Source organism: Scardinius erythrophthalmus (genome assembly GCF_964197995.2).
Source record: "Scardinius erythrophthalmus genome assembly, chromosome: 7".
NCBI lineage: Eukaryota > Metazoa > Chordata > Actinopteri > Cypriniformes > Leuciscidae > Scardinius > Scardinius erythrophthalmus.
In genome coordinates this window covers 19,170,468-19,195,638 of record NC_138227.1, presented here as the reverse complement: position 1 = coordinate 19,195,638, position 25,171 = coordinate 19,170,468, and the positions used below count along the sequence as shown (strand labels likewise).

General features: G+C 37.3%; 1 protein-coding gene across 3 annotated transcripts; it reads left to right on the top strand.

Annotated features, from left to right (window-relative positions):
- Positions 1-489: 489 nt before the first annotated feature.
- On the top strand, positions 490-24,913 carry cluha (clustered mitochondria (cluA/CLU1) homolog a). Of its 3 annotated transcripts, none has more exons than XM_081371196.1 (26): positions 490-849; positions 6,270-6,463; positions 6,545-6,716; positions 6,799-6,942; positions 7,033-7,160; positions 7,258-7,412; positions 8,356-8,481; positions 9,123-9,270; positions 9,346-9,438; positions 9,523-10,217; positions 11,079-11,434; positions 12,773-12,874; positions 12,962-13,062; positions 13,172-13,324; positions 13,663-13,725; positions 14,496-14,740; positions 16,037-16,121; positions 16,210-16,363; positions 16,440-16,579; positions 17,954-18,034; positions 18,454-18,579; positions 18,788-18,909; positions 19,913-20,006; positions 20,491-20,625; positions 20,723-20,796; positions 21,772-24,913. In XM_081371196.1, the coding sequence occupies exons 1-26, from the start codon at positions 729-731 to the stop codon at positions 21,896-21,898; spliced, it is 4,134 nt and encodes a 1,377-aa protein (XP_081227322.1). In that variant the 5' UTR covers positions 490-728; the 3' UTR covers positions 21,899-24,913. The 3 variants fall into 3 exon arrangements, with proteins under 3 accessions (XP_081227322.1, XP_081227321.1, XP_081227323.1); XM_081371195.1 differs by having other exon boundaries at positions 11,079-11,521; XM_081371197.1 differs by lacking the exon at positions 490-849 and adding an exon at positions 2,086-2,173.
- The last annotated feature ends 258 nt before the right edge of the window (positions 24,914-25,171 follow it).

Here is a 25,171-nt window from a genome sequence, read left to right as displayed (position 1 = left end):
ACATTAAACATAACATAAAACATTTACAACTATAACTAACCAGACATCCAAAAAATAAAACAACTAAAAGGATTGGGTTTACAATACCGGAAAAAAAGCTTAATTTATATATTGTGTTATACATTACATTACGTAACATTATAGGCTATGTTACGTAATGATATATTGTTACGTAAGATACATATAAATATTAAACCATATTTTAAACCACAATGCGTAAAAATTACGTAAAAATTACTTTTTTTAACCGGGTCTTTGAAATTAAGAGCTCGAAAGAACCGAATCTCGAGGGTAAGTCGCACTTACCATTACTATTTTTGATGTATTGTGCTGAATTTTTTCTCCTGAATTTGGACAGGAATTTTATATTAATCTTACGTGACATTTTTTATTGAATTGGATTAAATAAAGAACGAACTAAACACCCAACTTAAACTGAGGCAGTGAAACGCGCTTCTCTAAATGGAGCTATAGGGTTGCCGTAGCCGTGTGTTTGGTGGGTGGGACAAATACAAAGGCAAGCAGGTCAAGAGGAGGAGAAACCACGTGTGACAGCCAGGCTGAGTTGAGAACTGTCCTTCTCAAGTCAAGTTGTTTTTGTAATATCTTTGGATGTAACGAGCCATTCCGTCTGACGGAAGGCCATTCAGCAGACCCACATCACTGCTCTCAGCAACGGACATCTGTTGCTAACTCTGAAACCAAACTAGCATTCTGGGAAACGAATCATGGTTAGCAAGACGGATGACATCCCAGCATCAGTGCCCGTTGATCTCGCCCGGGAAGGCGAGACAGCAAACAGCAAAGACAGCAGCAAGGAGACAGCCTTGAAGGATCCATGTGCTTGCGGTATGTGAGCTTTAAAGCAGTTTGCGCTGTAGCATGCAGACACAATCACACTGATCTTGTTGCATTTTAACACAAGTCACTTTTGGGTAAATCAATGTTGAGATCTGATGTATGATTGACTGGAACTGGATAGAGGTCAAAGGGAAATAGGTATCAAAGGACATAAACGGGCACAGTCCCATAGGGGTGTCTGCTTTACACCCAAACACCATTGTGTTTCTGAATAGGGAAGTAGGTGCTTTCATTGTGCTCACAACCTTGTGCAGGCCATTACTTTTAAGTCTTAATAAGTGCTGCTCTTGATTTAGATCTTATCTTGCTGCTTGGTTCTCAATATTATATTTCTGTAAGAAGGCAGGTTGTCAAACTAAAATTTACTTAAAATGTCCTTGCTGTGATCAGGGTTCCCTTTCTTTTTCCAAGTCTTTTGTTATTACTGGCTAAATATTGTTTGAATTATCTTGTAGTGGTTGAACAATTTCTGTCCAATTAAATGTTTTAAAGCTGAGCAATTAAGTTTAATTTGTGCTATTTTAATGGGAGGCCAGACTAATTTAAGGTAGTAGTAGGATTGTGAACTTTTGCAAAGGTTAATGTTAGGTGTGTTTACTCAGGAATTAGTCTTGAGTACACACAAATAGAAGTGACAAAAAGGTGTTTATTGTGATTTCACGTGTCCCATTTACATTCAACAGTACTACGGTTCATTGAAATTGTCTAATAAAGTAGTTTATGCTCATAAAATGACTATTGCAATATAATACGAAGTAAATGACAATAGAATAACAAACGTTCAACAAGACATGTTTTGCTCCTGCAAGTGCATATCTGGGGTAAATTATTTAACGGCTATGTGTAGCTCGTAGAGATTTACTCGTTATTTACAAGGTAACTTTCATTATCATCAGTGTAAAGTGTTGCTGTGTGTGAGGATATCTTGTCGCACATGTTCTGTAACAGCGCGCATGAACACGAATAAACTGAAGGTCACCTTCAGTGGGACAAAACCATTGAGCCGGAGAGAGGAGAGTGGGGTTTTACTACGGTCTGGATTTTAAGTGGCCCTGTATTGAATACTTTTAATGGCCAAAATAACCTATTATATCGTGAAGTTTATAAAATGTTCTTGAACGAAATCTCGTATTAGCAATGTGTAGCTTGTTTAAACGCGCGTGTGTTTATCCGCCCCCCTCCTGTTTTCATTCAGGAAAGTGTTGCGCTCCTCGACCCGGATGCGGAAGTAGCTACGCATGGAAAGTCATCATGGTGCATGTATGCCGATAGAAGGTTATTGCTACCAGTTAAATATAGTGGGATCTGTTTGGTAAGTGTTGGGATTACACACTTTTTCTAGCACGTAGGGGCGCTCCTGTAATTTACGACATATTTTCTAGCTAACGTTACATGCTGTCATTATATCGTTTTAGAGCAAATAGCCGGCTGCTGTGCACACTGTCAGTTAGCTAACTGCTGCAATCCGTGTCACATTTAAGGAGACCTTGGAAGAGGCTGACAGTCGTTATGGCACCTGACAGCTGTGGAATTGGTCATTCTGACAACACGTTTAATATGTTGAAATTGATGCACGGGATGGTGACTGATGTGATCTCTCTGATCTGTGAATTTTCTGTCTGGAAAATAGGTGTCTTTGTGCATTTGACATGATCTGCATGCAATTGCATTATGATTATACACGCAATAAATATTAATAAAGCCATGTAAGAAGCTGGTTAGACCATATTTGGTTTGTTACTCTGTTGTCTGTAATTAAACTGCAAGTTTTATTGCTAATCTGCGAGTTTTGTTCAGCCTCATTCAACATTTTTAATCAAATCCTTTTGAAGATGCACATAAAAATATGTTATTTTGCATATAATGGGTCCTCAAAGGGGAGGCTATGTTGATACTGTATGTATAATCATGGCTGTGTACTTTTTACATATCTTATATATTACAAGGATCACTTCCTGCAGCTTTTGCATTGCCGGTGCCAAATGTTCCGACACCACGCTCTGTTGTCCCAACACATCATGCCACTCCAAAGGGGATCTGTATGGGCTGCAGCCTTACTCGTGTCTCACTTACGCCACCATAATCTCAGTTGTGATAAAGTCTGGCAGGAGTCCATTGTGTGTGACTGCAGTGCAGGTTTAACTGCCAATTTGTGCTGCTGCCATTTAGTAAAATATATATATATTTGGATTGTTGTTTAAGTGTTATTGTTGTCACAATGGGATTTTGCACTTGCCTTTCGCTCTCTAGCAAACTAGAACTTTGGCTAGTTAGGAGTGTAATAGTGTAATATATATCTGTCCTCACCCCTCTGAATGATTTGCCTGAATATGGTTGCAAGTTAATCGTCATGGTTTTATTTCTGTACGGAAGTTCTTTGAACCTCTGCACCAGTGCCATATGTGATGCATAATGTATTAAACTAGATTGTGATGGGCTTATAAGGAAAAAGGATGGAGTGAAGTCTTTGAACATGTTCGACTGTTATAGGGAGATTAGCATGTCAGTATAGCCTAATGTAAATTGTTTTCATCTGATCCTCCAGCCTTTCAAATTCACTGAATGTGGCGTACACCTGGACTTCACCCAGTGGGAGGGAGCACTAAAGAACAGGGGGATTGACTTTGGGGTTGTGCAATGCCAAGGCACAAACCTCATACACTCTTTGTTCTATTTAAAAGTCAGCCATTTTTGTGATGCAATTCTCTGAATTGCCCGGCTTGAAATAATTTTAGGGCAGTGGTTCTCAACCAGGAGCCCGGGGCCCACTAGGGGACGCCAGCAAACTTCCAAGGAGAACTCGAGATGATTTAAAATGAGAATATTATGATTTAAAATGAGGTTTTCCTTATTTTAATTCACTCTTTAAATAACCAGAGTTTCTACAATTTTTGAAAGCCCAATTTTAAGTGTTATTTCTAAAGTCATGTAAATTAATAAAATAGTAAAGCTCAATAAGTATTTTTAATTAATGCACATTTTTAGTTCTAAGAAATGCGAAGTATGTGCTCTAAAAATGCCAAGTTTCTATTAACTAGAAAAGTCATAGGGCATTAAAATGTTGTGGACGACGGGGGGGCCTTGAGATCAAAAAGGTTGAGAACCACTGTTTTAGGTTGTAGTTTTCCATTTGTAAAAAACAGATTTCAGTGATGTATTTTCATTTTCGTTATTCCGATTAGGGTTATTAGTTAACTAAAACGAAAACCATAAACATATTAGTTTATCCATCAATTTATGGATAAACTATAAAGGCAACATTTTTCATTTGCCTATGTGGTTTCAGTTGATGTATGCACTAAATAAAAAAATAAACTTAATAAAAAACTATATTGTGACCCTGAGACATATAGTTTAAATATTACTTTAAAATATAAAAATAATAACTCCATGTTCCTGTTTTTTTTTTTTTTGTGTGTGTGCCCAAAATACTGAGTACACACTCCATTTACAGAGTTTCCCTGCAGTAAGGTGGTTAAAATTTTGTGTTAGCAGCTCCTATACTTAGAACCACCTAACCTAATGCTCATGATTAGACTTGGATTGGATTGGGGGAGATCTGTGTAAACACTCAATCTAGAGCAAGATAAAATACCCATATGGTGCCGCTAGGTCTGAGGAAACAGTCGGTTTCGGGTTGAACTGAAGATGACTGCTGTAAGTGACTGAAATGAAGCACAAGCTCCACATTCCATTTAGTCAGTGAAAAAAAATGACTCATTACATGCTAATTACACTTAGGCATACGTGTTATTTAATATATAAATATGTGGATTGGGGAATTTTGTGAAATCCGTTTGATCCGCCTCCCCTGTGGTCCTCGGTGTCTGAAGTGTGAGACCAGCTGCTTGTTGTCATAGCCATGACCATTGAGGAGAGCCAAGGACAAGCTGCAGTTGTCTTAAGCAAACAGTGTATTTTATCTGTGAGTTATGGCCGAGACAGCTGTGGCATTGGAAAACGTTTCTGCCTGGGCTGGAATCTCAAATCTTTTGTCATCTTATTCAGTTTAGTGTATCACAAAACATGCCGCCTCAGCAGATCTGTTTGAGTGAATCAGTCAGTAAGGCAAAAGGGACCTCCTCAGACAATTGAGTCAGATGATATTGCAGGGCCACATTCATTCGGCCGGAGAGCGTGCCGGGAATGATTGCCCTCCGAGACCCAGGACTAAAACTGTTGCCGTGGAGATCTCCATGGCAGCTCGGCATTGCGCAGTGGGAGCTGTATTGTGTACAGTGTGTGAAGTGTCACAGGCCCTCAGAAGATGACCGGTGTGTGCTAGTTGGCTGACCTACTGGTAAAAATCCACTAGCCTTATTCAACTCCTTCAGGCTAAGCAGTACCTGTGAAACGACAAGCTAAGTGATTAGTGAGATTACTGTTGTGAGTGACGTCCTTTGTGAAACTATAGAGGGTTGCAATTAATGAATTAAGATAACTAATATAATGATTATTGGAAAAAACATTTTTTTTTATTATAATTGTTATTATTTATATATTATTATAGTATTAATAGTTTGAATTGGCTTTATATTGTCAGATTTTCATTTTTCATTTTAATTATAGTTTAAGTAATTGTGTTACGTGCTTTTGTCATTTTATTATTTAAAACAAACAAACATTTGTTTGCTTTTTTTTCAGTTTAAATAATTTTAGTACTTAAACTTTTCTACTAGTTGTTGCAGAGGGAGGATTTTTTTTTTCATCCAAAATTTGTTTTGTTTATTTCAATTACTGAAAATTATTTAGTTTTAGTTAACAATAACAACTTTATTAAATATGAATGATCAATGAGCAATTAATCAGGGCTTTAGGTAAAAAAAGAAAAAAGACTTGAAATTAAACATTTAAGATTTTTTTTTAAGTTTTTTTTTTTATGAATTATTATGATATTACATTGATAATACTATACTTTTCATATAAAATAATATTTTAATAATAATATGTAACTTCATATTATATGAACTATGGTGTTTTCTAGTTGTATGTGGTATAAAGTAGTTCCCATTGTATGCTTTCACTCTAGGGATCTTGATTATATTTGTACTGTTTTCAGTTGCTTTAAAAAAAAAAAAGTACATGTTGTGAATGTGTGTCTTATTTTCTCATCTCATAAGTCTTACAAACCTACATTTAGAGGTGTTCATGACAGAAAAGTTACTTCTGGTTTAGTGAGGGTGTCAGTTGTGGATGAGTGATTCAGTCTGATTCTAATCACAAGCAAGTTTGAAACTGTTTTATGAATCTTTGATTAACTGGTTCATAATAATTATTTAACTTTAATAATTATAACATAATAATTGTAATTAACTAACGCCACCTCACAAGATTAAAATGTCAAAACTTTTTTTGAAAGTTAAACTAAAATATAAATGATTGTAACCCTTTTATTCCTCTACCCACAGGACACCGTGGGGACACAGCAGTAATGAACGGGGACGCTGGTCACGATCAGGCCGAGGAGGCCGACTCCAAGCAGGATGGCAGTGCCGATGCAGACCTTGCAGAGGATGCCAACGAACAGGAAGTGATCGTAATTCAAGACACTGGCTTCACTGTGAAGATCCAAGCACCTGGAACCGAACCCTTTGACCTTCAGGTAATTCCTGTTCTTGCACTGACTTCACATCACAGACATCTGTAACAAAATATTGTAACAAAATCTGTGGTTCCTACTCAGGTGTCACCACAAGAGATGGTGCAAGAGATCCATCAAGTACTGATGGACCGCGAGGACACCTGCCACCGCACCTGCTTCTCCTTGCAGCTCGACGGCAACGTACTGGACAACTTTGCTGAGCTCAAGTCCATTGAGGGCCTGCAGGAAAGCTCCCTTCTCAAAGTGGTCGAAGGTACAATTCGAGACCTTCTATCATAAGTATACGTCTCATTTGAAGATACTGAGCTTTCAACGTTTCTGTTTCCATACTGTAGAGCCCTACACAGTGCGTGAAGCTCGCATTCACGTCCGTCACATCAGAGACCTGCTGAAGAGTCTTGATCCATCAGACGCTTATAATGGAGTGGACTGCAACTCCCTCTCGTTCCTCAGTGTCTTCACGGATGGAGATCTTGGAGGTCTGTGACAGGAAGAATGTGAGGTCTTAAATGGTTTCTAGGAGATTGACGGCTGGTATTCGATTGCCTGTTTGCTCTTACCTTCCGTAGATACTGGGAGACGCAAAAAGAAGGGCAGTGAACTTGAGCAGATTGATTGCACACCACCTGAACACATTCTGCCAGGCAGCAAAGAGCGTCCTTTAGTTCCCCTTCAGCCACAGAACAAAGACTGGAAGGTGAGAGCAGATTCCAGATTTTCGCCATGACTCTTTCATGATGTCTTGCTTTTGTTTTGAGATTTTAGTTTACTTTTGCCTTGTCCTCTGTCCACAGCCTATGCAGTGCCTGAAGGTCTTGACAATGAGTGGCTGGAACCCACCGCCTGGCAATAGGAAGATGCACGGAGACCTTATGTATCTGTACATCGTGACTGTTGAGGACAGACACGTCAGCATTACTGCCTCCACCCGCGGATTCTACCTCAATCAGTAAGCTAATTTATTACACTGCCCTCATGAATACTTGATTCTGATGGGTCAATGTGGCATTTCATGATCAGTTGTAGAGTGCAGTAGTTGGGTTCCAATTTTCCCAATTTTCTTAATTTTTAAAGGTAGGGTAGGCAAATTTAGGAGTGACTTGCAATAGCATGTTAGCTTTGAAAGTTTGAGATCCCACTCTCCCTTCAGAGCATCTCCAAACGCCTACTTCAAAACACATGAACGCACATCAGAGTCTGCAAAGCGTCATGAGACTACCTCAAATCTCAAAGCATATAATATTACAATAATAATGAACGTAAACGACTTAAAGAGCACCGACCTGTACCACCTGACTGCTTTGCCGTTGATAGTGTTGCCACTGAAACGCATAAATGAAAAAAAAAAAAAATTCGGTCCTCTGTGACTGACGTCTGTCTAACTCTGCATAGCATGAAACGCGCTGATGTCATGTGATGTCTGCGCGGAGGTATGAAAATACGTTCTTTGAAAGGCATGTAGGACATCCTATTATTGCATTCGGACTGAATGCAGTGATTGGACGAACATTTTGTGGTCCTACGCCTTCCATAGACAATGTATATACATATGAATACTATTTGACCGCTCAATTAGTGAAAAGACTTTCAACCAGCATAACAAAAAAAAAAATCTAGAACAAATCGCCTACCTTGCCTTCAATGATAACTTATAAATAAACCTTTAAAACCAGGCCTACTTTGAGCTACGAGGTTGTTAACCAATGTTATATGCTTTTGTTGAAGCCATCAGCCTGCATTATTTCAATAATTCATACAATCTTTTTTACATTATAAGAATGTGATGCCTATATTCATTTGTAGCAGGTAAAATGATTGATTTTAGTGTTTATTTTTCATTTATTTTTGACAAAATAGTGTAGAATTGTAATATTATTGGTGATTTGTCGCAGGTCCACAACTTATATCTTCAACCCCAAGCCAGCCAACCCCAGCTTCCTCAGCCACTCTCTAGTGGAACTGCTGAGTCAGATTAGCCCTACCTTCAAGAAGAACTTCACTGCTCTGCAAAAGAAGAGGTAATACATTATTAATACCATTTTAGTTTACCTTTCACTTATGTTTGGATTAAACTGATAAAGAACTCCTTTTGCGGAAACCGGCTCTAGCCTGTTTAAAGAATCATGAACCATTTTATCTCAGTTAGTCCACGTTTGCATTTAGTATTAACATCCTAATCAGGAGTGTGACATAGGACACTTGGGAGCAGCAGTATGCCTGCTTACTCTACTGTGCATTATCAACATACAGTAATGCTATGATGTCGTCACAAAATCATAAATCCTCCCTTCAGGGAAGTCTGGTGTAGTTATGACAAAGCTGCTTGTTTTCAAACTTTTTTTATTTACTGAAACTTGGGAGTATTGAGATATTTAAATGAATTAATCATGATTCATTTTGTGACTTCAGAAGTTTCAAGAACGTATGTTCTTCATTAAAAACAATAGTTATTATATGATTTCAGTTTACATCTTGATTTAGCATTTTAGTTTAGATTCAAGTCAAGAATATATTAATGTCAATCCTGTGGCCCCATTTGATTGTTTGCTGAGGCCCCCTAGTTGAGAACATCTGGTCTAAATGTTTATTTGTGTCAGTTTTAGAGGCCTTTTTTTCTCCCACCATCTTCATTTATGTTATGTCATGTTATTGATAAAAGGGTACAAAGACATCCGTTTGAGAGAATAGCTACTCCCTTCCAAGTGTACAGCTGGACTGCACCACAGATTGACCATGCCATGGACTGTGTGAGAGCTGAGGATGCCTACACGTCCCGCCTGGGTTATGAAGAGCACATACCTGGCCAAGTATGTCCTACAAAGCTTTAATTTTGAGTGGATTTTTTTATAGGGCTATTAAAATGTTCTTGTCCTCTATGATAGACTAGAGACTGGAACGAGGAGCTCCAGACAACCAGAGAACTTTCTCGTAAGAACCTCCCTGAGCGCCTGCTGAGAGAACGAGCCATATTCAAGGTGAACATACCAGCACTAGTTTCAGAACAAGTACGTTTTAACTTGATAAATTATTCAGCTCACCAACGCACTTCTGTTCCTCAGGTTCATAGTGACTTTGCTGCTGCGGCGACGCGTGGTGCGATGGCAGTGATCGATGGCAATGTCATGGCGATCAATCCTGGAGAGGAGACGCGTATGCAGATGTTCATCTGGAACAACATTTTCTTCAGCTTGGGCTTTGACGTACGTGACCACTACAGGGAGCTGGGCGGGGACGCTGCCGCCCACACCGCCCCCACCAACGACTTGAATGGGGTGAGGGCATACAGTGCTGTGGACGTGGAGGGGCTCTACACCCTGGGCACGGTGGTGGTGGACTACAGAGGTTACCGTGTAACCGCTCAGTCCATCATTCCTGGCATCTTGGAGCGGGAGCAAGAGCAGAGTGTCATCTATGGCTCCATTGACTTCGGCAAGACCGTAGTGTCCCATCCCAAGTATCTGGAGTTTTTGGAGAAGACCAGCCGCCCCCTGAAGGTGCAGCGGCATGCTGTTCTCAACGAGAAAGACGCCTCTGTAGAGCTTTGCTCTTCTGTGGAGTGTAAGGGTATCATTGGCAATGATGGGCGCCATTACATCCTGGACCTATTGCGTACCTTCCCTCCTGACCTCAACTTCCTGCCAGTGGAAGGAGAAGAGCTCACGGCCGAGAGCCAGAAGCTGGGTTTCCCTCGGCTACATCGCCATCGCCTGGCTTGCTTGCGCCAGGAGCTCATTGAGGCCTTTGTAGAGCACAGGTGTGTTCCTGCTACTTGATCAACATGCTCCATCAAATCTGAGTAAAGTTGCTCTCCCATTTGTTGTATGGTTTGTGGACCACTTTCAGGTTCCAAAAAGTCACCGTAAAATGATCTCATAAGAATGAAGCAACATACTTTGTTGTTAATCATGATATATATCTTTATATATTTTATAATTATAATCATCATCATGATTAATATTTTTCTTATTAATATATTATAAATTACCCATTTTACCTTTTAATTTTGTACTGGTTACTGCTACTGCTACTACTACTACTACTGCTACTACTACTACTTATAATTGTTAATATTATTAATTAGTTATTATTAATTATATATTATATATTTATATAATTATATTAATAATTATAAAATTAATTAATTAATTAATAATATCTATCTCTCTATCTATCTCTCTCTATCTATCTCTCTCTCTATAAATATAAATTACATATAATAAATAATTATGTATTTAATTTTATAATTATCTAATTTACATAGATTTTATTTTTTTGTTAATAGTTAAAGGTAAAATAATAAGGATATTATTATTGTTAATATTATAATTTTTTATTATTAGTAACTTACAAAAAATAGAAAGTATCTATATGTAAATAATTACATATTTAAAGTAAATATTTACATATATTTTAGTTTAGTTAGTGATTTTTGTAATGGTTACTATATAAAAAAAAAAAACTATTACCACAATAATCCACAATAAAATGTAATAAAATCTCTATTCTACACACACATTTTCTAAGTATTTAGTCTTCTCCTTAATTGCTAATTTCTTGAATGTCCTGAAGGCTAGTTTGTCGGTGTGTGTAAACATGTCATCCTCTTGTGCCTCAGATATCTCCTCTTCATGAAGATGGCAGCACTCCAGCTGATGCAGCAGAAAGCAAACAAAGACAAGACCGCAGCCCTGCATGACACGAGCACTGCAGATGTGGAGTCTGAAAGCAAACCGCAGGCTCTTGAAGCATCTGAAAAGGTTCCTGACGACAAGCCAACCTCTCCAACTTCCTCTGAATCCACTCTGACCCCTGATGACTCAGAGGCAACGACTGTGTCCGAAAACTCTGCTCCTGATAACCAGGAAGCCCCAGCTGATCAGAAAGCCCAAGTTACTACTGCAAACACCAATGGTACTCATGAGCCTTCAGCTCCAGAGAGGCAGAATGGAGGGTGTGATAGTCTCTTGGAGGGTAAGGAAGCTGATGAAATAATTCCTGGACTTGCCCAAGCTAAAGAGCTGGCCGAGTCCTTAGCAGCAGAAGATGGATCAGGTATTGGTACGTCCTGTGAGCGACCGAAAAGAGCATGACAGGGAACAAGAGCAAGAGCTGGTAGAGACATGCACTCATACAGCTTTTTTGTTTTTATCTTAGCTTCATCTGAGTTCTGTCATCAACTCATTAGATGTCCTTCTGTTGTCTCTTTCATTTGCTATCTGTGTTTATTCAGTGCATCTCTCCTCTTGCTGTATGCTCATGTTCTCTCTGAGACTCATTAACGGAGACGAGGATCTCCTAGATTGGCTTTATAGTAATCTGGCTCCACTGTGTTGGGACTTCAGTTTATTATCCCTCCCCACGTCTTCCTCCTGACGACACTCCCTTCTAATCTTTCTCTGTGGTGATTAGAAAACCTGAGTTTTTTCCGATTAAAACCAAATTCATTTATTGTGTGTTGGATTCACGTGTGGTGATAGTGGTTTTATAACCCTGATGTTAATTATGCTACTAATTGAAACCAGGGTTTTTCAAACTTTATATAGCTGTTTTAATATCCAAATTTAATATTTCAAATATATTTTAATATTTGTGTTAATTTTCATTTATAAAATACATGTAATGTATAAAAATTAATTTGTGCTCCATTTATGAGATCATTTCAAAGGGGTCATGAATTGAGAAATCAAATTTTCCTTGATCTTTTGACATGTAAGAGATCATTTGTACTATCAAAACATCCTGCAACAGCTTTTATTGAAACCAAGTTCAGACTCGTTTTTGGCATCGGCTACAATGCTCATCGCTGCAACCTTTCATTCCATTCCATTTTATGCCATCAACACTTTTCACGATTAGTTTATCTTGACAGCTGTATTAGTAAAAATGTAGTAAAAGTTTGAGAGAGTTCCACATGTAATACTTATTTCAAATGCAAAGATGTTAGCCAATCACAGAAGTGAGCGTTTACACTGGAGTCTCACACCAGACACGACAACAAAGCGTTCAAATTAGTCAGACTTTTATTTCTAAATGATAAAAAATTTTAATGTAAAAATCGTACTAACAATTACACTTCAGGAAATATTTTAAAAGAATAAAAATTTGCCGTTCATGACCCCTTTAAATTGAATCAATGTCTTTTGTAGACCACCAGTTTGAAAAACCCTGCCTCAACCAAACACCGTATCATGGTTATCAATCATTTTGTTTGCTTAATTTGTGATCTTTTTTTTATTTTTTTATTTTTTATTTTAGTGTTGCTTATATGGTGAATTAATTGACATTTAGTGGAACATTTGCTTTTCACAGACCCTAAAAGTCGAGAGGTGGTCCTCAACGCCTGTAAAGCTGTAGGCTCCATCAGCAACACCTCTTTTGACATTCGCTTCAATCCAGATATCTTCTCTCCAGGTATAGTGTATTCTTTTTAGTGTGTGTGATTTATTTTTTTAACAATATGGGCAAAGTTGGTCACATGACCTCATCCATCTCTTACAGGAGTACGGTTCCCAGATGACAGCGCTGAGGAAATCCAGAAACAGAAGCAGCTTCTCAAAGAGGCGGCAGCCTTCCTAGTGTCCTGCCAGATCCCTTCTTTTGTTAGTGATTTAATCTATCTAAAATATGGATGATGGCATATACACCTTTGGAAAGTGTTTTTAGAATATATTAATTTGGCTGCTGAATGGTTTTTACCTTTGTGCGCAGGTAAAAGACTGTTTAGATCACAGCTCTTTGCCTATGGATGGAGCAACAATGATAGAAGCCCTTCATCAGCGTGGCATTAATGTGCGTTACCTTGGTACTGTGCTGGAGTTTGTGGACAACATGCCTGCAAAAGCACAACTTGAACACATCTATGTAAGTGAAGGATAATTTGGTAGCACTTTGTTACAGTCCTGTTCCGCGTGTACATAGTATGTACTTATTATAGTTACTATATTAACTGGGTAATAACTAGGTACTAAACTTGAACCTACCTGTAAACATAACCTTAACCACCTTAATGTAGTTACCTTATATTACTGAGTACTTTCTTAGGTAAGTATACTGTAAGTACACTAAAGTGCACGCACTGTAAAATAAAGTGCACTTGATAATTTAATATATTACAAAAATATATTTTTGTTTCTAACTTTTTTATATATATATAACTTCATATATAATAAAAATTTCATTTGTTTTGTTTGTGCATGCAGAGAATAGGAATCAGTGAGCTGATCACCAGATGTGCAAAGCATATCTTCAAAACATATCTTCAGGTAAGTTACTACTATGGTACATTGACAAGAATATCATGGTACATACATATTATTATTATTTATTTATTTTTTTTTTTTTTTTTTTTACATGCATACTACTTTTCAAATGTTTTGGCTCTAAGATTTTTCTAAATGTTTTTTGAAATAAGTCACTTATGCTCAACAAGGCGGCATTTATTTGATTAAAAATATAGTAAATTATATTTTGAAATATTAATTTTTATTAAATCTTTTCATTATTTTTTAAAATATTTTTTATTTTATTTATCCCATTTATTATTGTAATTTTTTCAAAGCTGAATCAGTGTCACATGATCCTTCAGAAATCCTTATAATATTCTGATTTGCTGTTCAAGAAACATTTCTTATTATTATCAAAGTTGAAAACGTTTGTGATGCATTATATTTTATGGAAACTGATCATTTTTTCAGGATTTTATTATGAATAGAAAGTTTAAAAGAACAGCATTTCTTTGAAATAGAAATCATTATAAATGTGTGTGCTTTTTGATCAATTTATTGCATCTTTGTTGAATATAACATTTATTTTCTTTCTTAATGACTCCAAATTTTTGAACTGTAGTAGTGTACATGTATAGATTACCATTCCTCTTTACCATGGTATTTACATGGTACTGTTGATTTATGGTATTGCCATGATACATTTTCAATAAAACAATGGCAGTACCATTGTACTTTTACTTTTGTAGCTGTTTATTATTTATTAGCATTTACCTTTGTGTTAATGCTTGTGTGTTTGTGATTTGCAGGGTGTGGAGCTCTCTGCTTTATCCGCTGCAGTGAGCCACTTCCTGAACTGCCTCCTGAGCTCTTTCCCAGATGCAGTGGCTCACCTTCCTGCAGATGAGCTGGTGTCCCGCAGAAAGAGCCGCAAGAGACGTAACCGTGTCCCCGGTGGAGGAGACAACACGACCTGGGCCAGCCTAACACCCAGTGAGCTGTGGAAGAACATTACCTCTGAAGCACAAAGCTACTATCACTTTAATCTGCAATGGTGAGAACTAGTTATATATAAGCACCCCTGGTTTTATTAACCTAGTATTCTGGAGACTAAAGGCCCTGCTACACCAAGCTGATGGTTGATTGTCAACCATGTCAGGCCGTTGTCGAGTGTCTATCAGCTTAGTTTTTGCTGTGTGTTTTGCATCGTTTGGACTTGTTGAACTTTGTCCGTGGCTTTTTAGCCATGTTGAAAATGTTGAATCAGCATTCGTTGGTGAGAGAGAATACTCTGAAGTTCCTTGAAACGTGCAGCTTTATTCAATGGGTTGAAGAAATTTCTACTGAAACTGGAAGACAGTGCAGGACCTATTGAGCACCTTTTTTTAAATAGCCAATAGCATTTTGCTACAGCTGCATGGAGCACACTAGCTTATAGATAACCTTAAGACTAACATAATTATACCAAAAGCTAAAAACCCTACATTTTTATTTCATTGGGACTCACGAACCAGTCAGTACACAAGAAGAAAAGTGATAGTGATGAATGCGATCAAAGTAGTAAAAAGATGGCACAGACAGATGGCCGTTCACGTCATAGATATCATATAAAGGCTAGATGTCTCGTCCGCGCTGCTGGCCAATGGAGCTCGACATCCGCACACGGCGGCCATCTTACCACAGGGTGCTCGCTCACTCATAACATGGTGCATGTACTTTTAAATAACCATAACTTGCTCAATTTTCTACCGATTTTCAAACGGTTTGGTTTGTTATAAACGTCAGAGATGTAGCTATTATACTGCATACATATGAATAATTATGTTCAAAATGTTTAAGCATTCAGAATTATAGCCACGTTAATAACGTTTGTAAGAAACCAAACCGTTTATAAATCTGTCCAGATTTCAGCGAGATAAGAGGATTTGTGTGCGTGCTGCTCACTCACCTTTAATTCACAGAGCCCTGTGGTAAGATGGCCGCCGGTGATGCCGGAAGTGACTCCGCCTTAAGACATCTAGCCTTTATATGATATCTATGGTTCACGTACTCTTACCTGAGCATTCCAGTATGCAAATATTTCATGACATTATCGTCTGGAATAAAGAAAGCAATTAATATTCCAAATGGTAAGCAAGCGCTGCTTTGTTTAAGCATTATATATCTGCAGTTGCTGATATAGACATTTATTTCCTCTCAAGCATGAGCTGAACATGGTTGGCCATTGTCTTGTAGTATTTGTGTTGTGTTAAACCGCACACAATGCGACTGCAGAGTTTTTGTTTTTGTAACTAGTTTGTTGTTGGTTTGTGTCACGGCCATAACGGTGTTGTGCTTTTATGATTTACAGTGAAAGTGTGGACCAAGCAGTGGAGAAGTACAACTTGCAGAAGATCACACTGCTGAGGGAGATATCAGTCAAGACTGGCATTCAGGTAGTGCTGTTATCGATCTTGCTACGTGTCTCTGATGTGCTCCGTCAGGCCGGTACTGACAAGGCTTTCCTTTGTGCTTCCCCTGCAGATCTTAATAAAAGAGTACAACTTTGACAGCCGCCACAAGACGGCCTTCACCGAGGAGGACATCCTGAATATCTTCCCCGTCGTGAAGCACGTCAACCCCAAAGCCTCAGATGCCTTCCATTTCTTCCAAAGTGGGCAGGCCAAGGTTCAGCAAGGTACCTTAAAACACATCATAAATGAACCTCCACAAACAATGGTTTTGTTATGCTGATTGATGTCCTCGTTTCTTAGGCTTCCTAAAGGAGGGCTGTGAGCTCATCAACGAGGCATTGAACCTCTTCAACAATGTGTATGGAGCCATGCATGTGGAGATCTGTGCCTGCCTGCGCCTTCTGGCCCGACTCAACTACATCATGGGTGATCACCCTGAGGTACATCCCACAAACTATCACCATTTAAATGTTTGGATACAAATGACTGAATTTGTTTAAAATTATTTTAGGTCGTTTTCACACCTATAGACCGTTTGTTTTATTCCAAAACAGGGACTTAATTTGTTACAATGTTGCATTTTCTTCTCGATTCGGTAACCTTTCAAAGCGTACCAAATTGTGTTCACGCAAGTCACATGTGAGTAACTGTCCTCTTATGGTCAGCGTTTCCTCTGCGTCATACATCAAGATGATTTACACAAGTTCGCTCCATGAGCTTATTGTGGCTTTTTTTGTAACTGTAGAGACACGCAAACACTTTATGAATGTAGCCGTCATTCCCGCTCTTAAATTATATACTACATTCGTGTTAATACTTCAGCAAATTCAAACGCGCGCTCTCTCTGGATCTCCCTGCGCTGTCTAGAGGTTTACTGTGTCAAGACACATGCAAACACTATACGATTGTTATAATGCAGCTAGAGCAGGAATCAAGGCTTCATCGGGACAGCATTCTCACACGGTAAAGCGCAATTACACAACAATCTAAGATGAAGGGGTTCAACTGTGATAACTAATGTGCTCACTCACAGAATCACACACTACTGCTATTTATATAGTACATTTTCCATTCTGAATTGGTTCGTTGGTCCGTTTGGTCAGATTGCTTTCACACCTCAAGTGAACCACCTCAGAGTTCGTTTGCAATCGGCCAGAGACCACCTCGTTCTGACTGTCTCGGAGCGATTGTTTTGGTGCGGATTCAAGCGCAGTTGCCGTGTTCACATATGCTTCAATGAACCGATCCAAGGGAGAAAACGCACCAGGTTCCGAAACAAACGCTCAGGTGTGAAAGCACCCTTAAAAACCTCTAAATTTTATACTCGTGCTTACATTTTTGAGATTAAATGGTTAGTAAGATTGAAATAAATTAATTTTTGTTCATTCAGCTTTGATCACAGGAATAAAGTGTAAAAAAATAAAAAAGTGATAGAATTTCTTTTTTTTATTGTATTTTTTTGCTATTTTTTGTTCAAATAAATGCAGCCTTGGGGTGCATAAGAAACTACTTTCAAAAACATGAAATCCCCCTAAACTTTTGATTGATAATGTAATTTGTCTACATTTAATTTATTTACAAAACTAATTTATTATTTTGAAATAAATGCAAAGGAAAATCAGCTAATGCCCAGCATACATATGAACTACAAATTTTTATCTCGAATTTTACAGCTTTATTATTATTTGATAGTTTGAACTATTATTCTAAAAATCTAATAATAAAAATAAATAAATAAAAAGTTTTGTCAACACTAGTCTATTGATAATTCTTAGGATTTAGTGATGCTGATTTTTCCTCCCCATCTTTTCAAGGCTCTGAGCAACCAGCAGAAGGCTGTCCTGATGAGTGAGAGAGCATTGGGTATTGAACACCCCAACACTATTCAAGAATATGTAAGTATCTACATCATTTTCTGTACGTATTTTATTTGTTGTGGTTGCTAAGGTTCGTTCTATTGCCCTTACTTTAAACAAACCCTTTTTCAACACACACAAATCATGTGGTGTGCTGTTACTTTTCTAAGGGATAAGACGTGAATAAACAGATGATAAAACTGGAAAGAAAATCCCGTAGACAAGCATTGAATAATCTAGGCAACCGCCTGAAATGCTCTAACATATACTCGTATTGCTCTTGCAATCACCAAGCAACAGCTTGGTAATCACTTACTAGCAGATAATCAGATCTGATACTGGCAAGAACCACTCCGATTTTCTTCAGAAATTGTACAAATGTTCTACTACAAACTCAAATGAAAGAAATAAATGAACCTCAAACCAATCTCTAAATGTTTCATGTTTGTTCTCCACAGATGCACTTAGCTTTGTACTGCTTTGCCAACGGCCAGCTGTCCACTGCCCTGAAGCTGCTGTACCGCGCTCGCTACCTCATGCTCGTGGTGTGTGGGGAGGACCATCCTGAAATGGCCCTGCTCGATGTAAGCCTAAAACATTTATTTTGATATAGTCCTTAACCTGTGGCCATCCTTTGATTTGCAAAGAAGAAAACCGAATGTTCTGACCTTCATTTGTTGATGTAAACCCTCTGAATTGTCGATGAGAGAAAATTGAATTCCTGTGGTCACTAAAGTTGAGGCAAGTGGAACAATGCCAATGTCTCACTGTGATCCTTTGTCTTTGACGTAGAGCAATATTGGTCTGGTGCTTCATGGTGTGATGGAGTACGACCTGTCTCTGCGTTTCCTGGAGAACGCCCTGGCCATCAATTCAAAATACCATGGGACACGATCCCTGAAAGTAGCCCTCAGGTACATGCGTCTGATTACACACTAGTTCAAATTAGAGCTGGGTATTGACACGGATTTCACAATGCAATTGATTTGATTGCAATTCGTTTGGCCATGTCAGGCACACAATACATGTCAGTTTTTCTTAAGTAAAACAATCTCTCAACTGAAGCTGTAAAATATACAGGGAAATCTGTCAGTTGGTACATTAATATAAAAGGTTAAAATTAACAACAGAGTCCACTCAAATAAAAACAGTTGTATACATACATTTAAATGGCAACTTTTTAATGATAAAATTATGTTTCTGCTCCAATTCGTCATTTAAATATAAACATTTAAATGGCGGCTGTCACTTGTTTTCGTGACAGATTTATTACAATAAATGCAATAAATGAAACATCACTTAAAGGTCATGTAAAAAATTGAATGAATATGCAATCAAAATGTTCCTCTATTTTTCAAGCTGAATAGCAAGTTATGGACATTAAATGGCTTTCCTGAGGTAAACGTACTTATGAAACTGTTAACAAGCTGTTTTATTGACGTCTTTCTGCGGTTGAAACACTTTGAGCGATAACATGAGACATGATAGATTACAGTAAGTTTTATTGTTTCTTTCAACATATCTTCTGGTGTTCATTCATGTTTATTTTGTGCTAAACTAGAAGTAAAGAGGAAGAGATATTAACGCCATATTAAAAAACGTCAAAACGGCATTTATTGTTTGAATTTCCTGATAAAATCGACAATTTGAAAGCTAAGACTGTTTCATATCAAAAGTAACAAAGCTTATTGCGATTTATTGAATGGGAGGCGCGCTACAAATAACGATCAGTTAAGTTTTGTTCACGCATCAACAGAAAACAGCATAAAAACTAAAAGATTAATTCTTGGGATTTAAGAATCGATATTGGTTCATCTAACTAATCTATATTGTCAACCCAGACCTAGTTCAAATCATTGGTGTCATATGCAGTCAAAATGTGTACTAGTAATGTTCATCCTCTCTGTTCTTCTGCAGTCATCACCTGGTGGCCAGAGTTTATGAGAGCAAGGCGGAGTTTCGCTCTGCACTGCAGCATGAGAAGGAGGGTTATACCATATACAAGAACCAGGTACAGTATATCAGACCTGCTATCCCATATAGATCGGACCTGATGTCATTTTAATGAGACATTTAAGGTGCAGTCATGTTAGTGAAATTCCAGAAAATTTACAGCCAAAGAAAGTCCATTGTCCAGTGTAGAAATATATGAAGCACTACTCACACAGAAGTCACTATTAGATCATATCAAGCAGCCTTCTGTTGGTCAATCCACCAAATTCATGTGACCATCTTGAAGCCGTTGTGAAATCTATGTGGGGAAATGTTTTGCCCTGTGAAAATGTTTTGAAATGTGAAAATCCTGCTTAGATTCCTATTGATTTTGCTCGTGAAAATTCACAAACAATGGTACTTGTACGACAATGGTATGATCTGTACAAACAAAACAATTAATGACTGTATATAAATAAAAGGCTGATTTTAATAATGAAGTTGTAGTACATTGATAATATCATAGTAAATGTTAATGACTATACAATACACTTGTGTTTAAGGTTGGTGAAGGTCATGAGAAGACGAAGGAGAGCTCTGAGTACCTGAAGTACCTCACACAGCAGGCTGTGGCTCTGCAGAGAACCATGAACGAGATCTACAAGAACGGATCAAACGCTAGCATAATGCCTCTCAAAGTCAGTCACACCTCAGCTGTCCTGGGCCTCGATGGCTAAATATTGTTACATGATCTTTTCAGGATCTTTGTTGATGGTTTATTTTATCTCTCTCTAGTTTACGGCACCAAACATGGCCAGTGTTCTGGAGCAGCTTAATATCATCAATGGCATCATCTTTATTCCTCTCAGGTGAGAAAAGGTTTACACCGTTTTGTTTTATTTATCAGTTTAAAGTCTTTTAAATATTTTGTCATGTTATATAATTTTAGTCCAATTTACCCAGAGTGAAATGGCATATCATTATTTTACAAAAACTTTAGATTTTTAACTGAACATTTTGTTTTCGAACAATTTTTGGGGGTAATTTATAAGGTAATTGAATCCTGTGATCAAAGCTGAAATTTCAGCAATCAATTACTCCAGTCTTCAGTGTCACATGATCCTTCAGAAATCATTCTAATATGCTGATTTGGTGCTCAAGATACATTTCTTATTAATATCAATCTTGAAAACAGTTGTATACAAAACATTTTCAGGATTCTTCGATGATTAGAAAGTGTTTTATTTTTTTTTTTTTTTTTTTTTTTTTACTTTTGCTGAAATATAAATATTTTGTAACAGACCATTCAAAAGTTTGGGGTCAGTACAATTTTTTTGGGTGGGTGGGGGAAAATATTATTATTATTATTATTATTATTATTATAATATATTGGGAGAAATTAATATTTATTCAGCAAGTATGCATTAAATTGATCAAAAGTGACAGTAAAGACATTTATAATGTTACAAAATATTTTTATTTCAAATAAATGCTGTTCTTTTGAACTTTCTATTCATCAAAGAATCCTGAAAAAAAAAATGTTTATAACTGTTTTCAACATTGATAATAATCAGAAATGTTTTTTGAGCATCAAATAACATTAGAATGATTTCTGAAGGGTAATGATTCTGAACATTCAGCTTTGCATCACTGGAATAAATTACATTTTAAAATATATTCAAATAGGAAACCCTTTTTAAATTGTAATAATATTTCACTATATTACTGTTTTTACTGTATTTATCAAATAAATGCAGCCTTGGTGAGCAGAAGAGACTTAAAACATAAAAAAAACCTTAAAATTTAAATAAATTATATATCAAGCCATTGATTTCTTCACACAGCCAAAAGGACCTGGAAAATCTGAAGGCCGAGGTGCAGAGACGGCATCTGATGCAGGATTCTGGGAAAATTGAGGAGCAGCAGGGTAGTCAGTTAGAGCTGGATGACAAGCTGCCAGTGGATGATTAACAAACCCAACCGTACAGCCCCTCTCCATATGAGGAGGACACGATGCAGCAGCCATCTGTTTGAACCTGTGGACCTGAGAACTGAGCTGTCTAATCTAACCAATTCAATTTGAGCATAATGGGGAAGGGAGGACCAGGAACAGGCGACAAATAAAGTGTACAGAGTGTAGTTTGTAGCTGTAAAGAGAATGAAAGCAGATGTTTTACACGTGCAATTCAACAACATGACCCCTCGAGGTCTACCAGAGGAGGAAGCAGGAGAGAATGTAGTCCTTCCTCTGTGAGTTTGCAGAGATGAGGCTGGAGGTGACCAAGGATGACCATGACATTTTATACCAGAGCCTTATCCATCCATCCATCCATCCATCAACCCCATCTCTTACCTTCTCATCTGATCCCAGGATAAACCACAACCGTCCCAAACCAACCCACGAGTGTAGAGAGATCCTAAAAACACACCTCCTTATCTGAAAACTCAGGTGATTTCTACACTGCGCACCAGATGAGAGACGTTCACCGTACAATTCAACAGAGATATACATATGAGAATCATGGGCTTAAGAATGTACAGTTTAGAGGTCTAGTCTCAGGACCGAATGGTAGTATTTTGTCCCATACGTTATTTCTGCGCTCTCCATGGCTTCTGCCTTTAGACAAAATCAGATCGATGCAACTTTACAGATGCATGTTCTCATCCAATCATTTAAGATCGGTGGTGTCTGTAAAACAAGGAATCTTTTTGTAAAAGTACATGAGAAACCATTAGATATTTCATGTAAACGTTAATTTAAGACATGTATTTTTTTATAGAAATACATCGGGAAGCTGTATAAAGCTTTGTCATGGGGGTTAGACAGGTGCTTGATTCATTTTGATTGAAATACTGATTTGAAATGTCCAGTTTAAACTCTTTTTCACTTTAAACGTGTGTATGTGTGCGTGTTTATGTATGTATGTCTCTTTATGGTTGTCCATGCTAGTGCAGAAACGGATTCTGAGGATTCCTCCAAAGCTGCTGCAACAGAACGATATTATGATGATATTTTTATACATGCATCATTGATAACGGATGGACTTGTGCAACCTGTTAAGATGAAGATGGTGAAAATGTACTACTTGGGATGTGGTTTTGAGATAAGATCAATATATTCTCCAGAATAATTTAGCACACCGTTCAGGAACTTGCGATACTCGTGTTCCTCCCTAGCAGTATTTATTGCACTTTCCAGTGCTGAATTTTTGCGTGGTTTTCAAATAGGACCACCAAAGGAGGAGTAAGATAGGCTGCTTCGATGTAACATACCAAACAAACAAAAAAAGATGATCAAGGATGATGTGTTTGCTTGTATACATGCTTTGTGTGTGTCCTGCAAATGTCAAAATTGTTGCTGTGTATGAAGCAATATGCTGGAACTAAGTGCACCTTGGATTATGCACATGGATGCAAGAAAACTGCTAGCCTGGTTGTATTTCTCTATAAAACAAAGTAAAATTGTTTAAAAAAATGCCTTGTCTCTAAAAATTGGTGGGAAAAAAAACGATTTTACTGGTAAATGATATTTATGAGCAAGAATATCTAATAGTGTGTGAGATTTGTGCCTATTTAAGCTTATTTAAGTCAAAAGGTCTGGCAACTGTGGGTTTTTTTTTTTTTTTTTTATTCTCAATTCATCACTTCTTGGCCATCAGTAGATTTTTGTAATCCGAAAGCTTGGATGTTGGACAGAAGTCATTGAATGTCTATTTCAGTACCCTTAGGTGCCACATGGGTGTGCTGCAGTCAATATATTACATTGATAACGGACATAAACTCAATTATGATGTATTGCATTATAATATCTGAACTACATTTGAAACAAAACAAGTGCTGGAATCAAAAGTGGAGTTTAATAGTTAATAACAACCAAAACTTATTAGAAACATGACTAATTTTCTGGTGACATGATGGCGGTAGCTTAGTGGTCAAAGCTCTGAGTTGGTAACAGATGCATCTCAAGTTCTGTGTCAAATAAGTATGACCTCTGAACTGAAGGGTTAATGAGAAAATCCTGTGTCTAGTGTGTTCTTGAGCCAGGTACTTAACCTCAGGTTTTTCCTGGGCTGTGGTTTATAAAAATAACAAGTAAACAATCTGCAGTCGAGATTGTTAAATATGATCTTAATTGAATATCTTCATTCTTCCTAGTTGCACATCTCATAGAGAACAAATCGGTAGATTAAAACAGTTTTGAATTCAGCCGCAAAGTCATTTTCATAATAATGTTCACCAAATCTGTGACATGTTCATGTTACGTAGCGAAGATCAAGATTTCAATAATTGCATGACAAACCAATTTAATGTAATTTAGATGTTTAGTGTTTTTTTTTTTTTTTTTTATAAAGAAAGGTCTGGGTTTTATTTACAACAGATGCAAAAACAAAATGGCAGGTATTTCATTCATTTTCCTTTTTGAATTTGAAGTGTCTTGAATGTCTTCCTGGGTATAATATTATTCAAATTACAGTTTAATCACTAAATGTTTCTGTGTCAAGGCATTTTTGGATTCCTAAATTGTTGGAAGATAACTGATAGAAAAAGGTCAGAGCCTTTTAAGGCTTTTATTCTTTTAAATTCTTTTGTTAGCAAATGATTAATGGCAATTATGACACCTGCCAGACACCTCAGTCTGCAGCACTTTAGTTACATTTGCATCTGCATAAACCTATTATAAACTAGAACGTCAAGATTTAGAGCAATATACAGTGCTCAGTCTCATTGTCATCATGTGTCTAACAAACAGATCACCTTGTTTTGTTTTGTTTTTCTTTTAAAAAAGACCCCAGGATATCTATGGATTTCTTTTCTTTTTTTGTTCTTTTGATTTCCCTGTTTTCGAAATGAAATGTTTGTCATGCCCTTTGTGTGTCTGTTTTGGTTTCATTAATGAGTGGTACATTAATGTCAGTTCTTCTAAATAACAATCTAATTATTTTTGGTCTGAGTATCCTTTTGTATTAAAACGAATAAAGAAAGTAGAAAACAACATGTGATTATATTAATTGAAATATTGTGTCTACTGTCTAAACACAGGACATTTTACACTTTGTTTTCAATATCTACATTTTCTTTTAGAGGAACTCAAGTTTTTATTTAAATATAAACTTTATTTAGGTTGCAACAACTAATAGATGTATCAATATAAATCATTTGCATCATGTGGCTGGGAAGTTACAATCAAAGCCTGAATCATAATGTTAACTGGTTTGTGCACCTGACTTGAGAATGACACAAGTG